This window comes from Callorhinus ursinus, unplaced genomic scaffold (assembly GCF_003265705.2).
Source record: "Callorhinus ursinus isolate GAN/ISIS: 27379988/994484 unplaced genomic scaffold, GSC_fseal_2.0 scaffold10, whole genome shotgun sequence".
Taxonomy (NCBI): domain Eukaryota; kingdom Metazoa; phylum Chordata; class Mammalia; order Carnivora; family Otariidae; genus Callorhinus; species Callorhinus ursinus.
The window spans coordinates 192,866-214,250 of NW_027397072.1; the positions used below are offsets into that span (position 1 = coordinate 192,866).

The 21,385-nt window shown below is 41.3% G+C and overlaps 1 protein-coding gene across 8 annotated transcripts in view; it reads right to left on the reverse strand.

Annotated features, from left to right (window-relative positions):
- The window catches only part of SH3YL1 (SH3 and SYLF domain containing 1), a 46,329-nt gene extending 25,045 nt beyond the window's left edge, over positions 1-21,284 (reverse strand). For 2 of the 8 annotated variants that reach the window (XM_073896920.1, XM_073896919.1), the window contains exons 1-5: positions 21,094-21,258; positions 20,679-20,805; positions 6,777-6,887; positions 4,011-4,124; positions 1,727-1,791 (exon numbers count right to left, since the gene is read on the reverse strand). In XM_073896920.1, the coding sequence (XP_073753021.1) occupies positions 1,727-1,791; positions 4,011-4,124; positions 6,777-6,887; positions 20,679-20,805; positions 21,094-21,213 (537 nt within the window). In that variant the 5' untranslated portion in view covers positions 21,214-21,258. The other 6 variants (XM_073896913.1, XM_073896914.1, XM_073896916.1 and 3 more) reach the window with 5 other exon arrangements.
- Positions 21,285-21,385: the final 101 nt, after the last annotated feature.

Sequence of the window (21,385 nt, forward strand, 5' to 3'; positions counted from 1 at the left end):
GTGTGATCTTGGGCAAATGATTGAGCAGCTTGAAACCTTAGCTTGCTTCTCTGTTTTAAGGTGGGTATAATAATAGGAACCACATTTGTAAACAGACTCTGTATACATTTGTGCATAGACATACATATAAGGTTGTTTAAAGGATTAACTGAAATCATTTGTAAAACTTGGCATGTTTACCACAACTCAATAAAATATGCAAAGGCCAAGCAGACTGATGTTTAAAAGATTACTTAATTTATATAGTTCTTTAATGTTTTATAAGTGTTTTAAAATCAATGTTTTCATCTGACCCACAGAAGAATACTTACTACCAAAAGAGATTGCACTTGAAAAGACCTAATGGAGATCCAATACAAGTAGACTCTTTAAAAAATGTTTAATTTGAACCATTTTATGAAAAAAATACACTCAAGTTCCATAGGACAAACTAAATATACCAGCTAACTGACCCCTATGAAATACTTTACCCTGACTCATATCAACTGTTAATTCCATTTTATATATGGACAATTTCTGAAGATTGTGGTGTTGAATAATACAGAATTAGCACTTTTATGCAAAATTAAGTGATTTTGCCAATGATTATATGAGCTATATCTTATATACATTTTAGGTAATATATATAAAATTGCTTTGCATAATGCTTGGTATATACACAGGCAGAAAGTATAAATCTCCAGCGATGACCATGTAAATACCTGACTGATATTGTCCCCTTCTGCTTGGTACATCTTAGTATAATTAAATAAGGCAAAATTCTAAGAGCCAATTAAAGAAAAAGTAATCCTTTAATTTTATGTCTCATCTCAATTCAGTTCTCTCGAAATAAAAGTAAAATAATCCTGTGTTCTTTGGTGATGTCGCAAATGAGAGAACCAGGTCAAAGCTCCACAGACAGTTTGAGGAGCAGGAGGGCCCCAGCAGCTCTTGGTTTGTTTCTATAGCTAAGAGTTACAGCAAAACAGATTCCCTGAAAGAAAACTGTCAAAAGACAAACACTGTAAAATAGACATTGAAAATTTGATAAGGTTTCTTAAGAAGTTTGTAATGAGATATAACTATAAGTAAGATGCCAGTTCTGCATTTAAATTCAATTCTTACACAAAAGAATGAGGAAAGCACAACTACCTGCAGGAAAAGCTGGGGGAGGAATGTTAACCCCTGATAACCCCTGAGTAACAAACCTCAGCAAACAGGTACAGGGTAATGTAGCCAGGAGCCCCCCTCCCCCCAGAGGCCATAATCATTAGGAGCAAAGTTACAAAATGAAACAATGCAAAGCCAGCATTTGAAGTAATTGGAGGATCCGGATGTAACACAACAGGGTGTTGCCACAGGTGAAGATACACTATGTTAAGCCAGGTATGCCCAGGATCTGAGCTCTGGCTTATTCAACAGCCCACTGTGGAGATAAGCAGCTTTGCAATCAGCAAGCCATACCCGGCCAAGTACAGTCAGCCTGATTTGAAGCCTATCTGTTCTACAGTTGTGCTAAAGATGGAAACAGAGCAAAGCCTGAATGAGCAAAATTCTACTCTAAATGAAAGAACACCAGTGTACGTTAGATAGTTGTAGGTGGGGATCTGTCCAGAAAATGAAATATATAGAATAAAATCTATTTCGTCAGTGGTGAAATAAGAACAGTAGGTAGTCTCTCAAGTTCTATGTAGTTAAGTTTCAGCTGCTTTTAGAGAGAATGGCAATTGTATGTTTATAGACTTACCTCAATTCCTATTTCAAATCCTCCACCAAGCCCAGCTATCCCAATGGCTGAAGGTGCAGACCATTCTAATAAAACCAAAGAAACAAACGTTACTCTAACATTAAAACCCCTTGACACACAAATATGAGAAGGAAAAATGCTACAGTGAGAATAAATAGTGTTTCTTTTAAAAATAACGAGACTTTGGTATTTCCCCTGTGTTTTTAATATTCTTTAGTAAGCACATATAATTTTTTAAAAAAGATTTTATTTATTTGACAGAGAGAGACGCCGCGAGAGAGGGAACACAAGCAGGGGGAGCGGGAGAGGGAGAAGCAGGCTTCCCGCAGAGCAGGGAGCCGGATGCAGGGCTTGATCCCAGGACCCCAGGATCATGACGTGAGCTGAAGGCAAATGCTTAATGACTGAGCCACCCAGGCGCCCTGAAGCATATATAATTTTTAAGTTAAAAATGTTTGAAAGGTATTAGATATTGAGGCTCACAGACTCACAAATCCATGTCCCCTAATCTTGGTCTATAAACATGCATAATATATCAAACGATTGAATCCTTACCTACTAAACACATAGCATTTGATCATTTCAACTCTCAACATTTACACAATATTTCACAAAATAATTGAGCTGTATAATTCTAGTTCTTAGTTACAATTTTATCATAGATACAAGAGAGCAAAAGCATTTAAAAAAGTTCACTATAATCATTTCTAAGGGTAACACAATAATAAACTGTTTCTGTTGTAAATTTCTAAGGGCAAAAACTGGTCTTTTGTGCCTAGTAGAAGAACAAGAAATAGGCTATAAATTCAAGATTTTTAAGATTTTAACAAGATATATTTCCTTACATTTGAAAACTAAGTACAATAATTCCATTTGAATTAGGAAAAAAATTAATTTGATGGGGGAAGGGTGGGTTAGTATAGATAAAGTACTTTCTGAAAATGCTTGTTAGCTTCCTAACCCTAATTCTGTGTTCTAGATAACAGGATATTGCTTGAATATATTCAGAACTAATCTATCCAGGCTTAGGGGAGTTTTGATTACAGGAATTAGTGTCATATAATCCCAAAGTTGTTTTCCACTTCCTATGTTAGGAACTGTCCCTGTTTGAGGACTGCCCATCTGGCCAGGATCTGGGGAATATGCTGCTTCATTTGGGCAATTACTTCTGCAGCCAGAGCAGCTGGTACTCAGGAAGGCGGGAGAGAGAAATGTAGGGATTTGGCCCAGTAGAAAGGTGCCCCCTGAGGTTCTGAGAGACCACAGAGATTGTCGGGCCTCTACCTTTGCAGATAGCCTCCCTGTCAACCACCAAGGGGAAGTTTTCACAGACACTGAAGAACCTTTGAATCTGCCTCGACTTTGTCTGGTTATCCTGTGGGAACTCTGCTCATGAAAATGTGGGTAGTACTTGAGAAGAAGAGAAGTTTGTTGTTTTCATTTCGTAGGCAAGGACTGAACCATGAAGCGCTGGGCCACAGCTTCAGGGAGAGGCTCTAATTTACTGTGGGGACACATCCCAGGACACAGCGGACCTCACCACTGAGGTTCAGTGGCCACGTGCCCCACAAACACCCAGATGTATCTACTGTCATTGTGTTATGCTCTCTTCCAGAATAAAATTAAATTATCTACACTAAAAACATCTATTAAGAGAGAAATATGTTCAATTATATGAGTGAACTGAGAATGTTAAATTGGTATAAAAAGCATTATAGTTAGTTATGACACAACTACCTATGTTTTAAATATACTATAAATGTTGGTTAAATATTGGGAATTAAGGGAAAAAATATTTTGATTTTATCCCTGAAAAATCAAGTATTAGTCTTCACCCTAGAAAGTAAAACCAAATTGCATTGATCTTGATGTGCTTCCACCTTAGGTACAGGCTTTAAAGAAAAATTTCAGTTTTTATGGTTTCCTATGGGAATAGTAGAAAGATTACAGATGGGTCTGATTTTCTTATCAACTTCCATATAACAAAAGAAAAGTTATTCACGAAGCTGAAAAATAAGATTCATATTTAACATCAGAAATGCAAATATTGTCATGTTCAATAACTGCTCCATGGAAGAATTACAAAACGTACATAAGACAAAGCTAGATCTACCCCCTCCAAGTCTTGTCTACTATTTTAAGAGGAGCAGAGAAACGGAAAGGCTCACTGTCCTTGTTGATGGGACATCCAGAGTGCACATTCCAGGATGACAACGTTAGGGGGCATGAGGAAACCTATCATGCTCCCTGCCCAATGTTTCCAAGATGAAAAAAAGCAACTTACTTCCGTCTGGAAGACGTGCCAACACGACCCCACTGCCTCCTCTAGCAGTTACCAGAAATCCAGCTTTTATCACAGATAAAATCGCAAGGCCCTTGGCTTTAGCAATTACATGGGCTGTAAAATTAAAGACAACGGGCAGGTGAACGTTTTTAGTGGACTTGCCTGAATAGATGAGCGTTAAGCAGATCAATACACACAAAGCTCTGCTGGGCAGGATCGCAGTTCCAGTCTTAACAGCACGTATGAGCCAAATAACACTCGCTGACATAGCACACGGACCCATGGCTGTCTACTCGGCCTCCTTCCTTGTGGTATATTTCCAACGCTATGCATAACATACAAAGTGCTAAAAAATCCCTGCAACTGCTTATAATAAATGAGGTATGTGGATGAGATTTTCTTTTCATTGACATCTACTAGCAGGACAGATAATTTGGAAATTTCAATTAATTGAGAATATAACTCATAAAAAACAAGTTATTGTTTTCAAAGTGATTAAGATCCATACGGAACTCAGTACTAAGGAGAAAGCTGACAAAAGACTGGCATCCTGCAAACAGCAGAACTTTGACCTTAAAGCCGTATAGTTAGTTCACCTTTTATGAATATGAAAATTAGATTCAAATACAGAAAAAACAAGGGATTTTGCCACTTTAAAATATTAACTTTATAAAAATCATCCATTCAAGTATTCAAGTAACACATAACTATTAGTGTACTGAGAATATAATTTATACAATATTGGTTCATTCACATTTTGGGGAAGTTCATTACATAAAATGAGCTACTAATATATGTACCACCCCCAAACACTGCACCTCCCTTTTCTGTGGATTCATTCACACAACAGTATATCTTTCAAATAACAAAGGAAGCCCGAACATTGGAAGTTACTCTTGGTCCCCAACATCACTTTTAAGACTGTTAGATTTCTTGTCTTTTGTTAAATATTCCATCAAGAAAGTCAAACCAGACACTGTACTCAAACACACAGAAATGGTTTTCTGGAAGTCCCTAGAAAAACACTAAATTTCTGATATAATTATGCACATCACTTCAAAATTTTAGTTAATGATAGACTCTCAGCGATAACTCACCCAAGGGCAGGAAGTTAGCGTGCAGACATATGTGATGTTACTTGTAGTTAAGCGATGCACAGAAAACAAGGTTGGGCTTTTAGATTGCAGTCCACTAGGTGTGCCTTCATTTTGTATTTTAACAGGTTATAAGTATATTGTGATGAGGTTGAAAGCTCTACTGTATATTACATAGGTTTATTTTTACAACCACATTTTGGCAGAACATCTTCCTCTACCCTTACACTCCACTCTCAATGTGTGTACGGTCAGGATTGCCTCTATTTAGATAGAGCAAAAGTCGATGAGCATATTTTAAATGTCAGGTTTGTTTTTACAGATTTTCCACCCAAATCTGGGGACACTAAAATACCAATAATGCTTAAATAATTTGCGAATTAGCTTTTCATTTATAATATAGATGCACTGATTACAGATTCCCTGATGGAATTTTACTGCACAAAATCCATGAGAAATAATTCATACTCAGATGTTTCTATGTCAGGGGATACAATTTATCCATAAATTGGGCTAGCAGGATGTTGTGTATGCAGATGCTGATATGTATATCAAGAAATGTCTTCTATCTCCTGCTTCAGAATATTGCTACTGAAAATTCAGTTTTTCTGGTTGAATTTTCTTCAAGTCCTAAAGTAGTACTTATCAAACTGGTATGTGCATCCAGATCACTGGAGATCTTGTGAAAAATGCAGATTCTGACCACTGAGGCCTCAGTGGAGCCTCACTGCATTTCTAACAAGCCCCCAGGTGATGCCCAACTGCTGGTCGAGTCTGCACTTGGAGTAGCAAGGCTCTATGTAGCACGGTTTTCTTGATGGGAGTAGTGGACCAAAATAATAATAATAATTATAACAACAAATTAAATTTTTTTAACATTTAAAGGTCTGCTAAATAACTTTAAAAATCTGGCTTAAGAAATTAAACTAGTTTTAAAAAAAGAAGTTAAACTAGTTTTTGTAATGCAGGAACAGTTTCCCACGCCCATGATTAATTAAGAGGGAAAGTAGTCTGTAGCAGTGCCCAAGCCAGTTTGCATGTGAATCTTTGCCTCCTGGAAAGGAGGAGTACTCTTTGAACCACCCTATAGAAATAACTGGGAGTGGGAACAAACAGGTAGTGGTTCCCAAAAGCCCACCTCTAGACTCAGGGCTTTTGTGGTCCGCCTTGCATTAGAATTCCAGCCACTCTGCTCCAAGGGTCTGACTCAGCAGGTTTGGGGGGGAAATTAGGCACTGTATTTTAATGATCCAAGGAATATGATGCACAGCTGGGTTAGGAATTATTGATTAATGTCTTCTTCAACCACTATAAAATGTAAAAATCTTATCTCAAAAAAGAAAATCCAAAATTAAATTGGTTTATGAGATTAACTAGTAATTTTGCAAGATAAGCTTGCAAAGACCTCAGAAATTGAGGACAATAACAGGTGAGTTTGGGGAAAGCCAAGGTGGGCACTATGAAGGGTAAGCAGGGAAGGGAGCCTCCACAAAGGTAGAGGGCAAAGGGAGGTATGGGGGCCCCAGGAGACCATCGGGCATATCAGCCAGGAGGATAACGGAGCTCTGAGGGCTTGCTGCTCTCAGGGGGTGCTCTGCCTGAGCTCAAGGAGTACACCAAGTAACTTAGACAACAAAACAAATTTAGAAATGAGAGGTATATATTTTTTTACCAGGAATGATCTTATCAGGTCCATTTCTGGAAGTTATTTCTGTGAATTCTCTTAGAATTTTAGCAGCCTTTTTCGCTTCCGATTTCAAATTGGAAGGTATAGGATTATTCACTGAAAGATTAAGAAAAGGAGATTTTAATGAAAAAATCTGCTAAGTATGAGTTAGAAATTTATTATAATTTCATTTTTTCTCATGCACAATTGAGCATTAATCAATTGTATCCTTCTAGACAAAAGAAATGAACTGGAAATCCTCAAATTATTGTCTCATTTCTATTTTCCTGATAAATTCATTTTCTTAAAGATTTTATTTATTTGAGAGAGAGAGAGAGAGAGAGAGGGAACGAGCAGGGGGAGTGGAAGAGGGAGAAGCAGGCTTCCTGCGGAGCAGGGAGCCCGATGCAGGGCTCAATCCCAGGACCCCGGGACTACGACCCAAGGCCAAGGCAGACGCTTAACTGACTGAGCCACCCAGATGCCCCTGCTCTCTGTAATTCTTAACTCACCTCAGTACTAACTAAAAAACTTTAAAATTTAAAGGATTAACAAAAGATGTAACTTACAACTGTCTACAATAAAAAATATAAAATTTACTATATCTGGATATTTTTGTCAAAATATTGAACTATCTGTATAGATTATTCTTATTAGTAAAATTCTAAGAGACTCAGGAACTGAGTGATTACTCCCCTGTGTTTGTATAGCATTCTACCTTTCAGGCTGGCTTTGGTGTTCCCCAAGTCATGCAAGCATGAATTTATCCCCACAAAGGCACAGAAAACCCTCTCAGACCTGAGGTATGTGGGGATGGGTCGTCCCTTTCTCACAAGACAAAGGAATCCGAAGAGCCAAAGAGATCAAGAGGCTTCAACCTCACATCTGTTTCAGGCCCTCAAAAGCATTTTTCATTTCAGAGATGATGCCTTCAGCTCCGAAAGTGCCATTTTGGGGGGTTCTTTCCATTTCTGTCCTCAATCGATTTATGTTGTTCTTTAAATACTTGAACATATTTTAAAAGATGCCTTTTTATCCTAGTTTGATAATTGCATCACCTCTGGCCTTTTGGGATCTGTTTTTGACAGATTTTTCTCCTAGTTATGGATTAGATTTTCCTGTTTCTGGCCATTTCTAGGAAAATTTAGTGGATGCTAGATATGGTTAATATTGCCCCACGCGTGGCTAGATTCTGTTGTCTTCTTTCGGGTTGGTGCCCTTTGTAGCAGGGATTTACCTGCTTGTCAGCTCAGTCTTTCCCGGGCCTACTTCTGTGTTTAGCTCCGGTGCCTATATTTTTGACGTGAGCCCTACAATTATGGTGTGACTCTTTGGGTTCTCTCCCAGTGTCCTCAGGGGTTTAATGAGCTCTCTCCCCTTCAGATGGTGGGAACTACTTCCACCCAACCCCCACTGAACTGAAAACTATTCACTCATGGCTTCCTCATAGTGGTTCTTTGCTCCACCTTGGAAGTTTCACCTGTACACCTAGGGTTTGGTATTCGTCCAATGATTTGTGATCCCTTGCAGATTTCTTGAGCCCTCTCTTTAGGGAGCCTGCTTTGCAGAGTCCAGTTTCACTGGCTTCCCCAAAGCCTGTTGTCTCTTTCATGCAGTGAGAGCAGGAGCTGGGGTTGACTTCCTGGCCCTGCAGCCCCTGGACGGGCCTTCAGGCAGGAAAATGGGCAGTCTTGGGGTTCAGCTCACTTCTCCCTCTTCCCTGGGGTCCTAGACACACTCACCTGGCATCCAACATGTGAGAGCAGATACTCACTATATTTTGCCCAGTTTCTAGGGGTTTACAGTAAGTGGCAGTAAGTTTCTTTGTCATGAACCTCTCAGTGTGCTTTTATTTGTTGAGTAATGTTAAATATCTTTCCATTCCTGTCAAATCTTTCATATTGTTCTATGAGGGGGGTATTTCTCTTTCATATTGTTCTATGAGGGGGGCATTTCTCTGTTTCTTATTAATTTATAAAGTAAGGAAATTAGCCTTTTTCTAAGTCACAGATATTGATTTGCCATTTGTCATTTGTCTTTCGAATTTTCTTACGATTTTTTTTTTTAAGATTTCATCCATTTATTTGACAGAGAGAGAACACAAGTAGGGGGAGCAGCAGAGGGAAGAGAGAAGCAGACTCCCCTCTGAGCAGGGTGCCCGATGCAGGGACTTGATCCCAGGACCCCGAGATCATGACCTGAGCCAAAGGCAGAAACTTAACACACTGAGCCACCCAGGCGCCCCTTACGATGGTTTTTCTACTTTTGTCTTAATGAAATCAAGTTCATCTTCTCTTTTAAGTTTTACAAGTATCTCTAATTAAACAAAATGATTCACAAGTTCATATAGAAAAATAAACAAGCAAGAAAATATAGGGAAAAAGTAGGTAAAAGAAGAATGAGGGGAACAAGCTCTTCCAGAGGCCACAACATGCTATAAAGCCTCCACACTTGATAGTAGATGTGACTATAGGTAGAAAATCCAATTTTACAAAATAGAAAATTCAGATATTGACTCAAATACACAAAATAATTTAGTATATAATAAAGATAGCACCTTAAGCCATTGTAGAAAAGCTGTATTACACAATAAATAGTGATCTTTGAGGGAAAAAATTCATCCACCACTTCATGTTACACAGGGATAAACTCCAAATTCATCAACAATTTGAAATGCCAAAAATCAAACCATAAAAGAACCAGAAATTATGTGAGAATTGCTTTTCAAATTCATAGTGCAAAAGGCCCAAATATGACAAAAAAGTCTATATTTTTAAATGATCAGAAATTATGGCATAAGCATACTGTAAACAAAGAGGAAAAAGTATACATATGTAAATATTGAAGAAAAAAGCCACCCCTACTATTAATATCCACCAATACTACTGTCTGCATTTTAGTGTATGCGATTGATCCCTATTGCTAAATATGTAGATTTCCATTTTCAGCTTTTATAGATATGACTGTTGGCTGGCAATCATCTTTGGATAGAGTCTTAAGAGTTGGAATTGATAAATCAAAAAAACCCCAAATTTGTTTATTATATTACCAAATTGTCTCCTAAAAATACTACCCAAGTTTAACTGACTGAACCACCCAGGCACCCCAAAATACTACCCACATTTAGAACACTGGGTATTACCATAAAAAATTCCACTGTTACGGGTGACATTGGGAAAAGCAAAGTCCGTACATCAGAAAAACAGGATGACAAATTTTATTTGAATTTATCTGAATACCAGTGAATTTTTCTTTTGTTTGATTACATTTCCTGTTTTGCATATTTTCTGTTCACATTCTTTGTCTGTTTTTCTGGTGCCATACTCCTTATGTCTATAATTTTAATCATGTTGCAAGTCTATGTCTCTGCTTGCTTTTTAAAAAAAATATTTATAATTTTTCAGCATTTGCTTTTATTTATATGGCAACATTTCTCTGGGCTTTCTACTGTTTCATCTTTCTATTACTGTGACTAAAGGCTTTGATTAAAAAAACAAACAAACAAAAACTAAATGAAAACAGCCACTATTCTATATTCTCTTCCAGAGCTTATATTTTACATTAACTATTTGGCCCATCTCAAACTTATATTGGTATAGGATATGAAGAACCTAGTATTTTTTACATACACAACATGATTTATTGAATAATCCACAGCACTTAATTAAAAATGTCACCTTCATGACAAAAGCAAGAAAAATATATTCATATATGCATTCACATATTTAAAAATATATGGCAGAGATGACATGGTAGTTTAATAAATTATTCTGGGACAACTGGTCATTCAAATAAAAACAAAATAAAATTAGATTATAATACCACATCATACACAAAAAATTTCAATAACTGAATGCCTTAATACTAAAGGCAAAATTTAGTACTTTTAGAATAAAAGTAATAGAAAATATCTTTATTATCTGGGCAATGAAGGAATGCCCTAAACAATGCACAACAATTACAGGAAACTACAGATATATTCATCTACATTAAAGTCAAGAAAAAGTTGTATCAACATACATTTGAAAATAAGAATATAAGTGACAGCCTGGAAGATATTTGTCATATGCATAAATGGCAGAGATCTAGGGTTCAGAATACAGAGAGATCTTTAAAAATCAATAAAAATACAAGAGGCACAACAGAAAACTGTGCAAAGTGTTCAATTAGTTAATTCACAGAAGAGGAAAACTCTGTGGCTGGTAACCACCTGAAAAGTTGGACGTGCAAAGTAAGGCCAGAGAGTCCCCCTTTCTCATCCCTTGGGTTGACGGGCGTGTGAAGGCCTGCCAGTGCGAGCGCAGGTTGTGGTATAAAGGGGAGTCTCCTGTCTTTTGGAGGGGCAGAAGTCAGTGGAGGGCCCTAGTGAGGACAGGCAGACACGAGCAGTGCCTACAACCCACCTATTTTACTCCTAGGTGAAATCGCAGGTAAAGGTCCACAGGTGTGCTCACTGAGGCCTTGGTGAGTTGAGTGCTGGCCCCCAAATTCTCGTCCACCTGGCCCCTGAGAATGGGACCTTATGTGGAAAAAGGGTCCTTGCAGATGTAATTAAGGATTAAAGGTGAGATCATCCTTGGCTACCTGGGTGGGTGGACCCCAAATCTGATGATGAATTTCCTTCATTTAGGATTCAATAAGAAGACACAAAGGAGGGAAGACAATGTGGCCACAAGCCAAGGAGCATCTGCCACCCCCAGAAGCTCAGAGAGTCCAGGAGAAGGGTCCCCCACAAGCTTGGGAAGGGAGCGTGGCCCTGCTGACGCCTTGAATAAATTTCTGTTCTTACGGGCCAGCCACTTTGCGGCAATGTGTTGACAGCGCTGGAAACCAACACAATGTGCGTAGAATGGTCACTGAGGCAGTGTTCCTAACAGCAAACCAGTAAGAACACATACAGATAAACACATTCAAAGAAGGAAACAAATTTTCCTCAAGAAGAGGATGAATAAATACGGTTTGGTGTAGCATTAAAACTGTATTCTCTAACTTCAAACAAACTCGATACACACACACCAACGTGGGAAAATGGGAATAACATAGAAAGGAAAAATAAGTTGCATAAAGATATATGGAGTATCCTACATTCATGCCAATGTTTTAAGGCATGAACAAAAGCAGGTATGTATATATTTTATAGAACTCATATATAAAATATAAAATTTATCTATAACAAAATACATATAATATTTATGTGTAAAATTTATATATAAAATATAAATCTATATAATCAAAGTGTAATGGTATTTGATTTGGGGGTGGGGTGGTCCTGGGGAAGGCTTCTACAGGGGGCTTACTTGAGGTTTGTACTTTTCTTAGGATAGGTAGTGGCCTGTGCATGTAAATTATGTTATCCTCAGTAGTCCCTTGTGTGTCTGAAATATTATATAACAAAGATTGTTCAGCATAACCTGAATATTATGTAATTAAATATTTAATATATTAGTGGCACCTTATGACCCCTGCTGTAAAAATTTATATTATGGATAATGACTCTGTAAGTTGTCTATCGTTTCAAATCTGACCTCTCAGGGCCAGCAACATTCGTTGCAAGAAGAGGCGTGGAAAAGTAAAAACTGTGTGCTTACCTTTTACACATTCCTGTGCACACACACAGCCTCCCCCTGTCCCGCACACATACACACAAATAGGCACAAACAAAAGTCGAAGGACAGGGATTGGGTGAGAGGCTGCATACTAAATACTTAGTTGTTATGGGATGCATTTGTATAACATAGATACTTCTGGAATTTGAATTTTTAGGAGCTAATATAAAGTTACTCCTCATCTTTTCAGTCATATAGTTATTCAAAAATGAAACTATCCCATCTTGATGATGGTACTGAGATACTGAAAGCCTGATACTCTCTTCATACTGCTCCTTTTACTGGTAATGGTTTCTTTTAAGCACAGAGATGAACCAGAAAAATTTTCAGAAGCATGTAATTTTTATATAGGAAGGAATCCTAAGACAGCCATTCAAAATTATGTCGATTTACTAGTAACCTTTAAATTTGTCCTGTTATTAATGCTTTGATTATACAGTTTGGATTTAGAAGGTCTCAGAAAAAATACAAACCAGAAAAATTCCAATTTCCATAGTTATAAAGACATTTGGGCTTTTAAAGTACATTTTATGGAGGAAGTTTTTAGCCATGACTCTAGGGGACACACTAATGACATTGTGTTTTGTTATTCCCCGTGATCCAGAAAATACATATATGGTAAGGAGCATTTCCAATTTTCCAAATTTCCAGCACAGCATTGGTACAATTGATAGATTTTAGAAGCCATGATCAGTGAGCATATGCTGAGATAGGAGGGGCTTCGATTCCACTTTGGCTGCTAAGGAGAAGAGGAGGTGTGAGTCAGCAAACGGGAGCATAACTGGGAAACTGACTAACACAAATCTGTCTGCTCATAAGGTACATGCACTGATTGTAATTTCCATTATAACTACATGAGGCATTTGAGTTCTTAATTTCTGTTGCTACCTAAGATGAGGCACCATGACTTACCCTTCATAGGATGAATGAATTGCACGCAGAGGGTTTACTTTATAGGTTGTGCGGCTGGGACAGCTAGTTGCCCACCCATACGTGTGCTTCCAGGCTACCGTGCAGCACCGTCCCTGGGGGCAGCTGCCCAGAGAAGCTGACAGGACAGTTGAAAATGACATTTTCTCCACCTGTCGCCATCACAGCCCCAGGAGGGATGGAGAGAATATCCCTGGATCACCACCTGGGGAAAGCCGCCCACTACCCAACACCTACACTGGACTATATAGTATATGAAGGAGAAGTAATTCTTATTGTGTTAAGTGATTGAGATTTTGAGGCTTTTTACTGCAGGTAATATTACCCTAATTATTGCATTTTATTTATTTTTAAAAAAGATTTTATTTATTTATTTGACAGAGAGAGAGCACAAGCCAGGGGAGCAGCAGAGGGAGAGGGAGAAGCAGGTGCCCCGCTGAGCAGGGAGCCTGATGCAGGGCTCGATCCCAGGACCCTGAGACCATGACCTGAGCTGAAGGCAGATGCTTCACCGACTGAGTCACGCAGGCACCCCCTAATTATTACATTTTAAAAATTATTTCTGATCTCTAAAGAAGAAAGATGGTGGAGAAGTATCTGCAATTTTCATTTTCTGACTTAAAGACTAGATTTGACTTGTTTTATATATATTCTAATCACTTAATTAGTTTGGAGGGATGGAAACATGGGTAAAAACACTTAAAAATATGATCATATATATGTTAACATTCTTATCTCTTTGATTACATAGTATTCATAATACACTATTTGCAAGTCCTTCTTAAAAAAGCAAAGCAGTGGTTTTGCCTTTCTATTAAATGGTAAAACATTTAAAAAGATGTACCTTCTCTATACCAACGACTCCTATTAGTGTACACCTTAAAAACAATTCAGTGTTCTAGGGTCCTTCCTGTGCTCTCCTCTGGGTGCCCTCGTTATGCTAACCTAGAGCAGGTGTACAGCCTGGGTCCACACAGGAGGTATAATGGGGACAGCAGGTTGTTAGGGTAGTCTGCTGTGAAAATTATTTGTTCTGGACAGCACCCAAGGCTGAGTGAGCCCTCAGCAAGGGCGGTTTGGAAGAGGTGCACAGTCCTTGGAGAGGGTGGTGGAGGGCCATGTTCCCCCAGGCTGGACCTGCTCAGGGGCTGGTGGGCCACACTCTGGGGTGTAGGCAGTCAGTAGCTGGTGGCATGGGCCTGTGGTTGGAGTCTGGGTGCTGGCAGGAGCTGTGGAGCTCTGGTTTCTGAGTAGAGGGGCCTCTCCTGGGTCTGAGGCTGGGTGGGCTCCACCCGTGTCCATGTGGTGAGACCACATGGCTGACCCCTGCCTGTCCCTCTTGCAATGTTCCTCCCACACCCACTACTGAGGAAGCTCATCACTGTGCCCGCTTGAAAGGAGTAACACTTTAAGGAACGCTGCTGCTGATCTCAGAGCCCACACTGAAGGGCACCCTGGGAGGTGAGGGGCAGTAAATTGATAAGGGACTCCCCCAGGGGTTGGCCGACTGTGGCCCTGGGCCAAGTCCAGCTACCACCTATTCACCTATGGCCTGGGAGGTAAGACCAGTTTTTACATTTTTAATGGCTAAACAAACTAAATCAAAAGAATGATAATATTTTGTGTGAAAACACATTTTCAAAGATGTAACCAGTAAGATCACATCATAGACCACCATTAATAGCTGAACATTTGTGATATATTTTAATGATAAGAAACAGGAACTTTGAACCTCAAGTAGCAAAATGTTCTCCCTTATAATCACATTTGTCTCATCACAAGACTTGTATTACAAAAAAAAAGAAGTTCTCAATTATTATTATATTTAAGTTTTATCAACTAAAAAAACTGTGGTTGTTGTTTTCTGTTTTGTCTACACATATCCTCAAACTTTGTTTCTTGGCCTGCAAAGCCTAATATATGTACCATCTGGCCCTTTAAGGAAAAACACTGCCAACCTCTGACCTCTTGAAATACAACTCATTCTTCAAGACCAATTTAAAATGCTGCTTCTAAGTGAAACCATTCTGCATCCGCCTTTGAACCAGGGGCCTGCGTTTGAGCGGGATCACAGCGGTGGGTCTACAAGGCGGCCTCCCGCCTCTGCGGCCTCAGGCACTGTCCCTTCCTGGCACGGGCTCGCAGGGGCCAGCCGGCGCCCCTGGTCTCAGGGCTCTCACAAGGACCTGGCAGCCAGCCAGCCTGCAGGTGCGGCCCTGATCCACCTGCTGGAAAGAGGGAGGGGCACAGGCCAGACCCCTTCTCCGCCCCCTGCAGGGTTCTCTTGCCCCCCACGCCCCACTCTCTCCCCCCTCCCCACCTCCAGCCTGGCCCAAAGATGACCAGTCCTTGTGCTGTCTATCCAAAGTCTCCTGACTGCTTTCTCCGTTTCTAGTCTTGAAGCCCTATGGTCATTTCTCCATAGAAATGCTCCACTTACGTAAGAGCGGAGATAACAGTACCCCATCGCTTACATCCCTCAAAGGTTTTCCATCATATTTAGTCTGCACCGCGGCCGATACCCTGACTCTGTCTGTCACCATATACCTGTCTGCATCTGTACTATCCTATCTGCCAATCAATTATATGTCCCTGTCTGTATCGGCAATGTCCGTCTGTCCGTCTGCCTATCTATCATCAACTATACCCATCATCTACATCTATCATGTATCATGTATCATGTATCATCTATCTATCATCTATCAATCATCTACCAATCATCTACCAATCATCTACCAATCATCCATCAATCATCTCTCTTAGTCTTTCCTGTACATCTCCTTCACAACAAGGGAAGCACCAGGGGCAAGTACCTCAACTATTTTATTTTATTTACTGTAATATCTCCAGCTCATGCCATAACGACATAGAGGTAAGTGCCCAATATACATGTGTTAAATGAATAAAGTATTTGTGTGGCTTTTGGGAATTAGAGGTCAAATCCCTGTGAGGACTAGACAGAGTTCATTTAGAAGAAAATGTGCTGAGTAATAGAAAATTTCTCTGCCTCTCAGACGTTATAATATTTCCCAGAACTTGCAAGAGAGGAGGACCAGAGGGAAGCAAGGGACAAGCGGACGGTGCAGCACCCTAAAGTAGTCCTTTCCAGGTCCTCTAAAGAAAGGGAGGGTGAAAGCAGAGAAGGAAACCCAAGGAGGTCTGATTGCCACGAGACCAGCGCTACAGCCATGTGCGTGCCCAGTGCCAACACGGCTCACCCCACAAAGTTCCTGTCAGCCCAGGAGGCACAGGAGGGCCAGCAGTTCTGCCCACAGGAGGACACTGCGCTGTCCTCTTATCAGCCTGGACTGTCAGAGCCTTGTGAATGCAGCAAGCGGCAGCTTAGCAGCATCTCCAGGATTAGTGGTACCTGAAGACCAAAAGCAAATCTGAGTGGGCAGTGCTAGATCTGGCATCTGGCATAGATGATGCTAGACCTGGCATCACCCTGAAACATGACTGCCTCCAGAGAGAATGAAGAGAGACAAATTTGATAGAAAACGAGGGCTCATGATACATGTTCACATTTTTGGCACTTGAGTTTGTGATTTGAGGCTCACATCCACCCAACTGTCTCTTCTTCCTACTTCCTTTGTGTTCTCAACTTTTTCTTTTTGCACCACTAAACTACAACACTTACAGGCCAGAAGCAGGACGTTTTCCTGATCTCTGTGCCCTGCAGTGCCTTGCGCACATGTCTAGATGCTCAATTCAACTTCCTGAATTGGATTAGCACACTGTGGCAGAGATGTATTCCTGCTCCTCCTGAATATCTCTGTCTTGTTTCAGAACCAGCACAGTTTGCCTCTTTCATTGATGCTGCCCCTGGAATGGGGCAGGTGACCCAAGTGTGCAAATCAGAACAAATCTTGTACCACAGCCGAGCTTCAAACCAAAGCTGACCCGTCAGCATCTCACCAAGTGCTGGTGTGGCGCTGCCAGAACTCCTCTCTCCCAGGCACTTCCGTTTGGACTTGCTACAAGATTTTGTCACCACAAGGGGAGAGCCTGAGAGCACAGCCACGCAGAAGGGCATTGGACAAGAGCTGCGGAGAGAATCTGGGCCTCTGCTGGCCCTGCTGGAACCCAGGACTAGGCAACAGCTGAAGCCACAGCAGCTCCGGACTGCCCAGTGACTTGGACCAGCACGCTTTCCCTTTCTGCTAAAGCCAATTTGGATCAGAGTTTCTGACACATGCAACTAAAACTTAGTAAATAGTACATAAATCTTACCCCCAGAAGACTTTCTGCTGTGAACCCTATCAAGCAAGCAGAATTGAACCAGTCAAATAAGCAAATTCCACAGTTGAGAGCTGCTATTGCAAACATTCTGCTGTGGGGAAAGGTCGCAGCCTTTTTTGTAGACACGAGAAGGGGGCTATTGGACTTGGGAATTCAGATACAGCCTACAGTGCCTGTGCCCCACAAAGTGGGGTCCCTAAGCCCTGTGCACTGGGGGTTCACAAGCCTGCTCAGGGTCAGGATGCCTTCGTGTTCAGCAAGACTCTAGATAATTTGTTTTAATAGTGCAGATTTTATTAAATTTCTGATAAAATCCTATTGCTTGGTCATAGTTATGTATAGTGAATTTCTCTGTTAGAACCAACAAATAATAACAATTTAGACATAAGCCTCAGTTCCTGTCCTCAGCATCAAATCCTGGCTCTTTTCCTCGGCTGTGCCATAAGAGATATAGAGAGCATGGTCTGGTCAGAATGTTGGCATCATTATATCACCGAAGTTATGAAGATACAGGTCATTACTAAAGAAGTCTTTTAAATTTTAAATCATGGTTGGCATCTGAACATTCAGATAAAAGTCTTGAGTCTCTTGAATGACAAGGCAAAGCAAATTCTCTAAAGATATTTGAGTTTCCTCCTGAGAGTGAAAGGTTGCCAAACCTCAAGCTAAGAAACTTAGCTTAAATTTTTCTTTAAAAAGTGATAAAAGCATTTCAAAATGTCCATACTAAGACAATTTTATTTCAAAAATACTGGGAAGAAAATTTTTACTTTGGAAACCTCAAAAGCTTGAAAGGAGCTTAAGCTGTAGAAATAATTTACATATTGACCATGGGCAATAAACTAGGGGCTGGGTCGCTGGGGCAAACTTGCCACCTGGGGAGAGAAACTGACCATGGATTAAGCACCCTGCACCCCATTACTCAAGGCCAGGGCTTCCCAAACTTTCCTTCATATCAACAAGCAGTAATATTTTCCTCAGTGGATGCTCAGCTATGAGAGAGGTACCTACAGGAAAAGTTTAGAAGTTTAGAAATGGTTTTCCAAATGTCCATTAATTAGATATTAACCAAATTATTAAGCCTTATAACTTACATGAAATAAAGGTTAATTCACTGAATTGATAAAACCCTAACCAAAATCAAAAGAACTAGAATGCTGCTAAGGAAATATATAGAATAGATAGATTAAATCTTAGTCAAAGTAGAAGAAACTTCATACATCTATGTAATTTTTTTAGAAGGCTTTGACATATTGCCCTTAGCTCAGAAGCTTTATTAGAACATTACTGTCTTGAACACCACTGCCCGACAACTACAGACATTGTTTCTTAAGTGGATTCTTATCTTTCTGTGGCCTTGGTTTAACTACTTCCTTTGACTCAAGGGGACAGAACTTGTCAGTTCCAGAAATCAAAACTGGTCTCTCTGGTCACATCAGCAGCCTTCATAGTTCAAACTTTAAATCAAATTGGCCATTTAAACCCCAAACATTAGTGTATTCTGTGCTTCTTTTCTCCTCCCCCTGACCCCAGGCTGCAGATGTGGGACAGCGAGTAGGGAGTGGTGAGAACTTAGCTTTCAGCATAAGGAGACCCTTGACTTAGACTCACTTTATCTTTTCTCAAACTAAAGAGGGATCCTGGCTCACAGCAGACTACACATGCCACTCTAGTCTGATCATTTGGTATAAAAAACGAACTCTTCCAAAGAAAACAGAAAATTCAGTGTGCTTAGGTTTTAAATTGCATAGGATCATGTGTTACCATGACACACTTGCAAACAAGGCAACAGGTAGAAGGACTTGTGACAGGCAGTCAGTAGAGCAGCACAGCCAGATTTCCCTCTGACCTATGAGGCACCACATCCTACTTTTTAGGTGGAATAAAAGCCTCAAATCACTCTTGATGAGCAAAGACTTGTTACTATTATTTTTTAATCTTACAGAAGATGAAGGTTAGTATTTTCTCATTTTACAGAAACTTTGTTTAAATAGAACATTAGCAAACCAAACAGCCAATTTTCCTTAATTTAAACAAGATGAACAGGATGGAAGTTATAATTTATTTTGATTATTCTAACCTCCAACATAGTAATTTGCAAACACTTCAGCAGTCAGGCACTGCACAGGTATTCCAAGAGCAGGCCCACACAAGGAAGTAAAGGGCTCCTGGGAGACCTGTCATTTCTCTGGAGTGCAGGTATACAGATCTTCTAACTTATTATTAATTAGGCATCTCCCACATCTCAATAAAAACATTCCTGAGAACAAGAATGCAGGAGAGGCATGTTCTGTAAGCAGAAGAAAACCTGAAAATCTTCTCTCCTACGGGTAGAACTTTCTGGACCCATCAGATTCTGACTCCCTGGGAGGCAGGGGGCCCTGTCTGTGTCATTCTTTCCAACTCAGCCCTGGCAGAGTTGGAAACATTTGTTGAAATGAAGTGAAAAGGATACGTTTCTGGCCAGCAGGTACATCTCCTTTCTTTGTGGTCACTCATCAGTTCATTGCACTTCCCTAACTTGTTTCAGTATGAAAGATCCACTGCAGCAAGGAGATCCACAGACGTCCTGTGCTCCCAGGGCCGGAACGGCCACCCCACCCACCTCTTCTTCTCTCAGAGACCTGTTTACTCCAAGTGGTTCCTCAAACAGCGTGGCTGGCCACAGGGAGGGCCAGGTGAGCGTGTGGAGGGCCTGGCCCACTTCAGGAGAACCACCCAGCGCGCATCTTCCCGGCCTCCTGCCCCGCGAGTCAAGCGCACAGCACACCCACACCACCCTGACACGGCTCGAGCGTCATTTATTGAAACAAATTGGAACGGAAAAGGCAGTAACTAATAAGTGGCTTTTCAAGCATTAGATAATTACAAATAACATAAAATGAATTGCAATAGTTAAAATTAAACGTTAGAGCTTTTCTGTGAACGGAAACGACCGCGGTCGAGTCCAGAGAGCTGGTTAATCTTTGACAGCCTGCGGGATGACGACAGCAAATCTCAAAGACACCCTCATTTCTCGCCCTCCTTCGCCAGCCATTTACCCTCTCCAGCAAAACTTTTTCAAAGGGGAAGGGGGTGGAGGTGACCCCGATTCTGGGTGAGGCTCAGTGGCGTTGGCACCTATACTCACTTGTGAGCCCGGAGCCTGGTCCTCTCCGGCGCCCCTCGAGCTGCGGACACCTACCCAGGAACAGGAAGGGCACTCTCCGCTTGGCCCCGCCTCCCAGGGCAGGGACGGGCCCCAACGAGGCGCACACCTGAGACAGGTAAGGGAGCAGGTAAACAGCCCGCTTTTGTCCAGTACAAAGTACCTACTTTATACATATTCTCTGGACAAAAACCACACAGCACTCGGGGTGGCAACTAGGGAAGGTCTGCTCTCGACCTTGTCAGTCCCAGGGTGGCTTCTAAAGCATCTCGTCTTAGAATTGGGACAACCTAGGCCGACGGCCCCTGTCCCAGACGGACGGTTGTGGGCGGCAGGGCGAGGCGGGGGTCTCGGGGTCCAGGGAGGTCCCCCTTGGTCCCGTGCGGACTCTGCTCACCCCCGATCGCGGGCCTCGCGTTTGAGCCGCGCGGCCCAGGTCTGGGGGCACGTGCATCTGAACCCCAGGAGGGAGAGGCCTAACCCTCGGTGCAGGACCGGCCCCTCGGGTGTCGGTCATAGTCCCCCGCACCCCCACCACGCGCTCCGGGAGCCCTCCCCCGCCCTCAGGTGTGACCTGAGTCCAGCCCCCCCCACCGGGAGCCTCCCCTTTCCAGGTGGCTCACGGCCCCGCCCCCACTCCGCCCCTCTCCTCGAAGCCCCTCCCCCTCCCGAGGCCCCTCCTCCGCCTC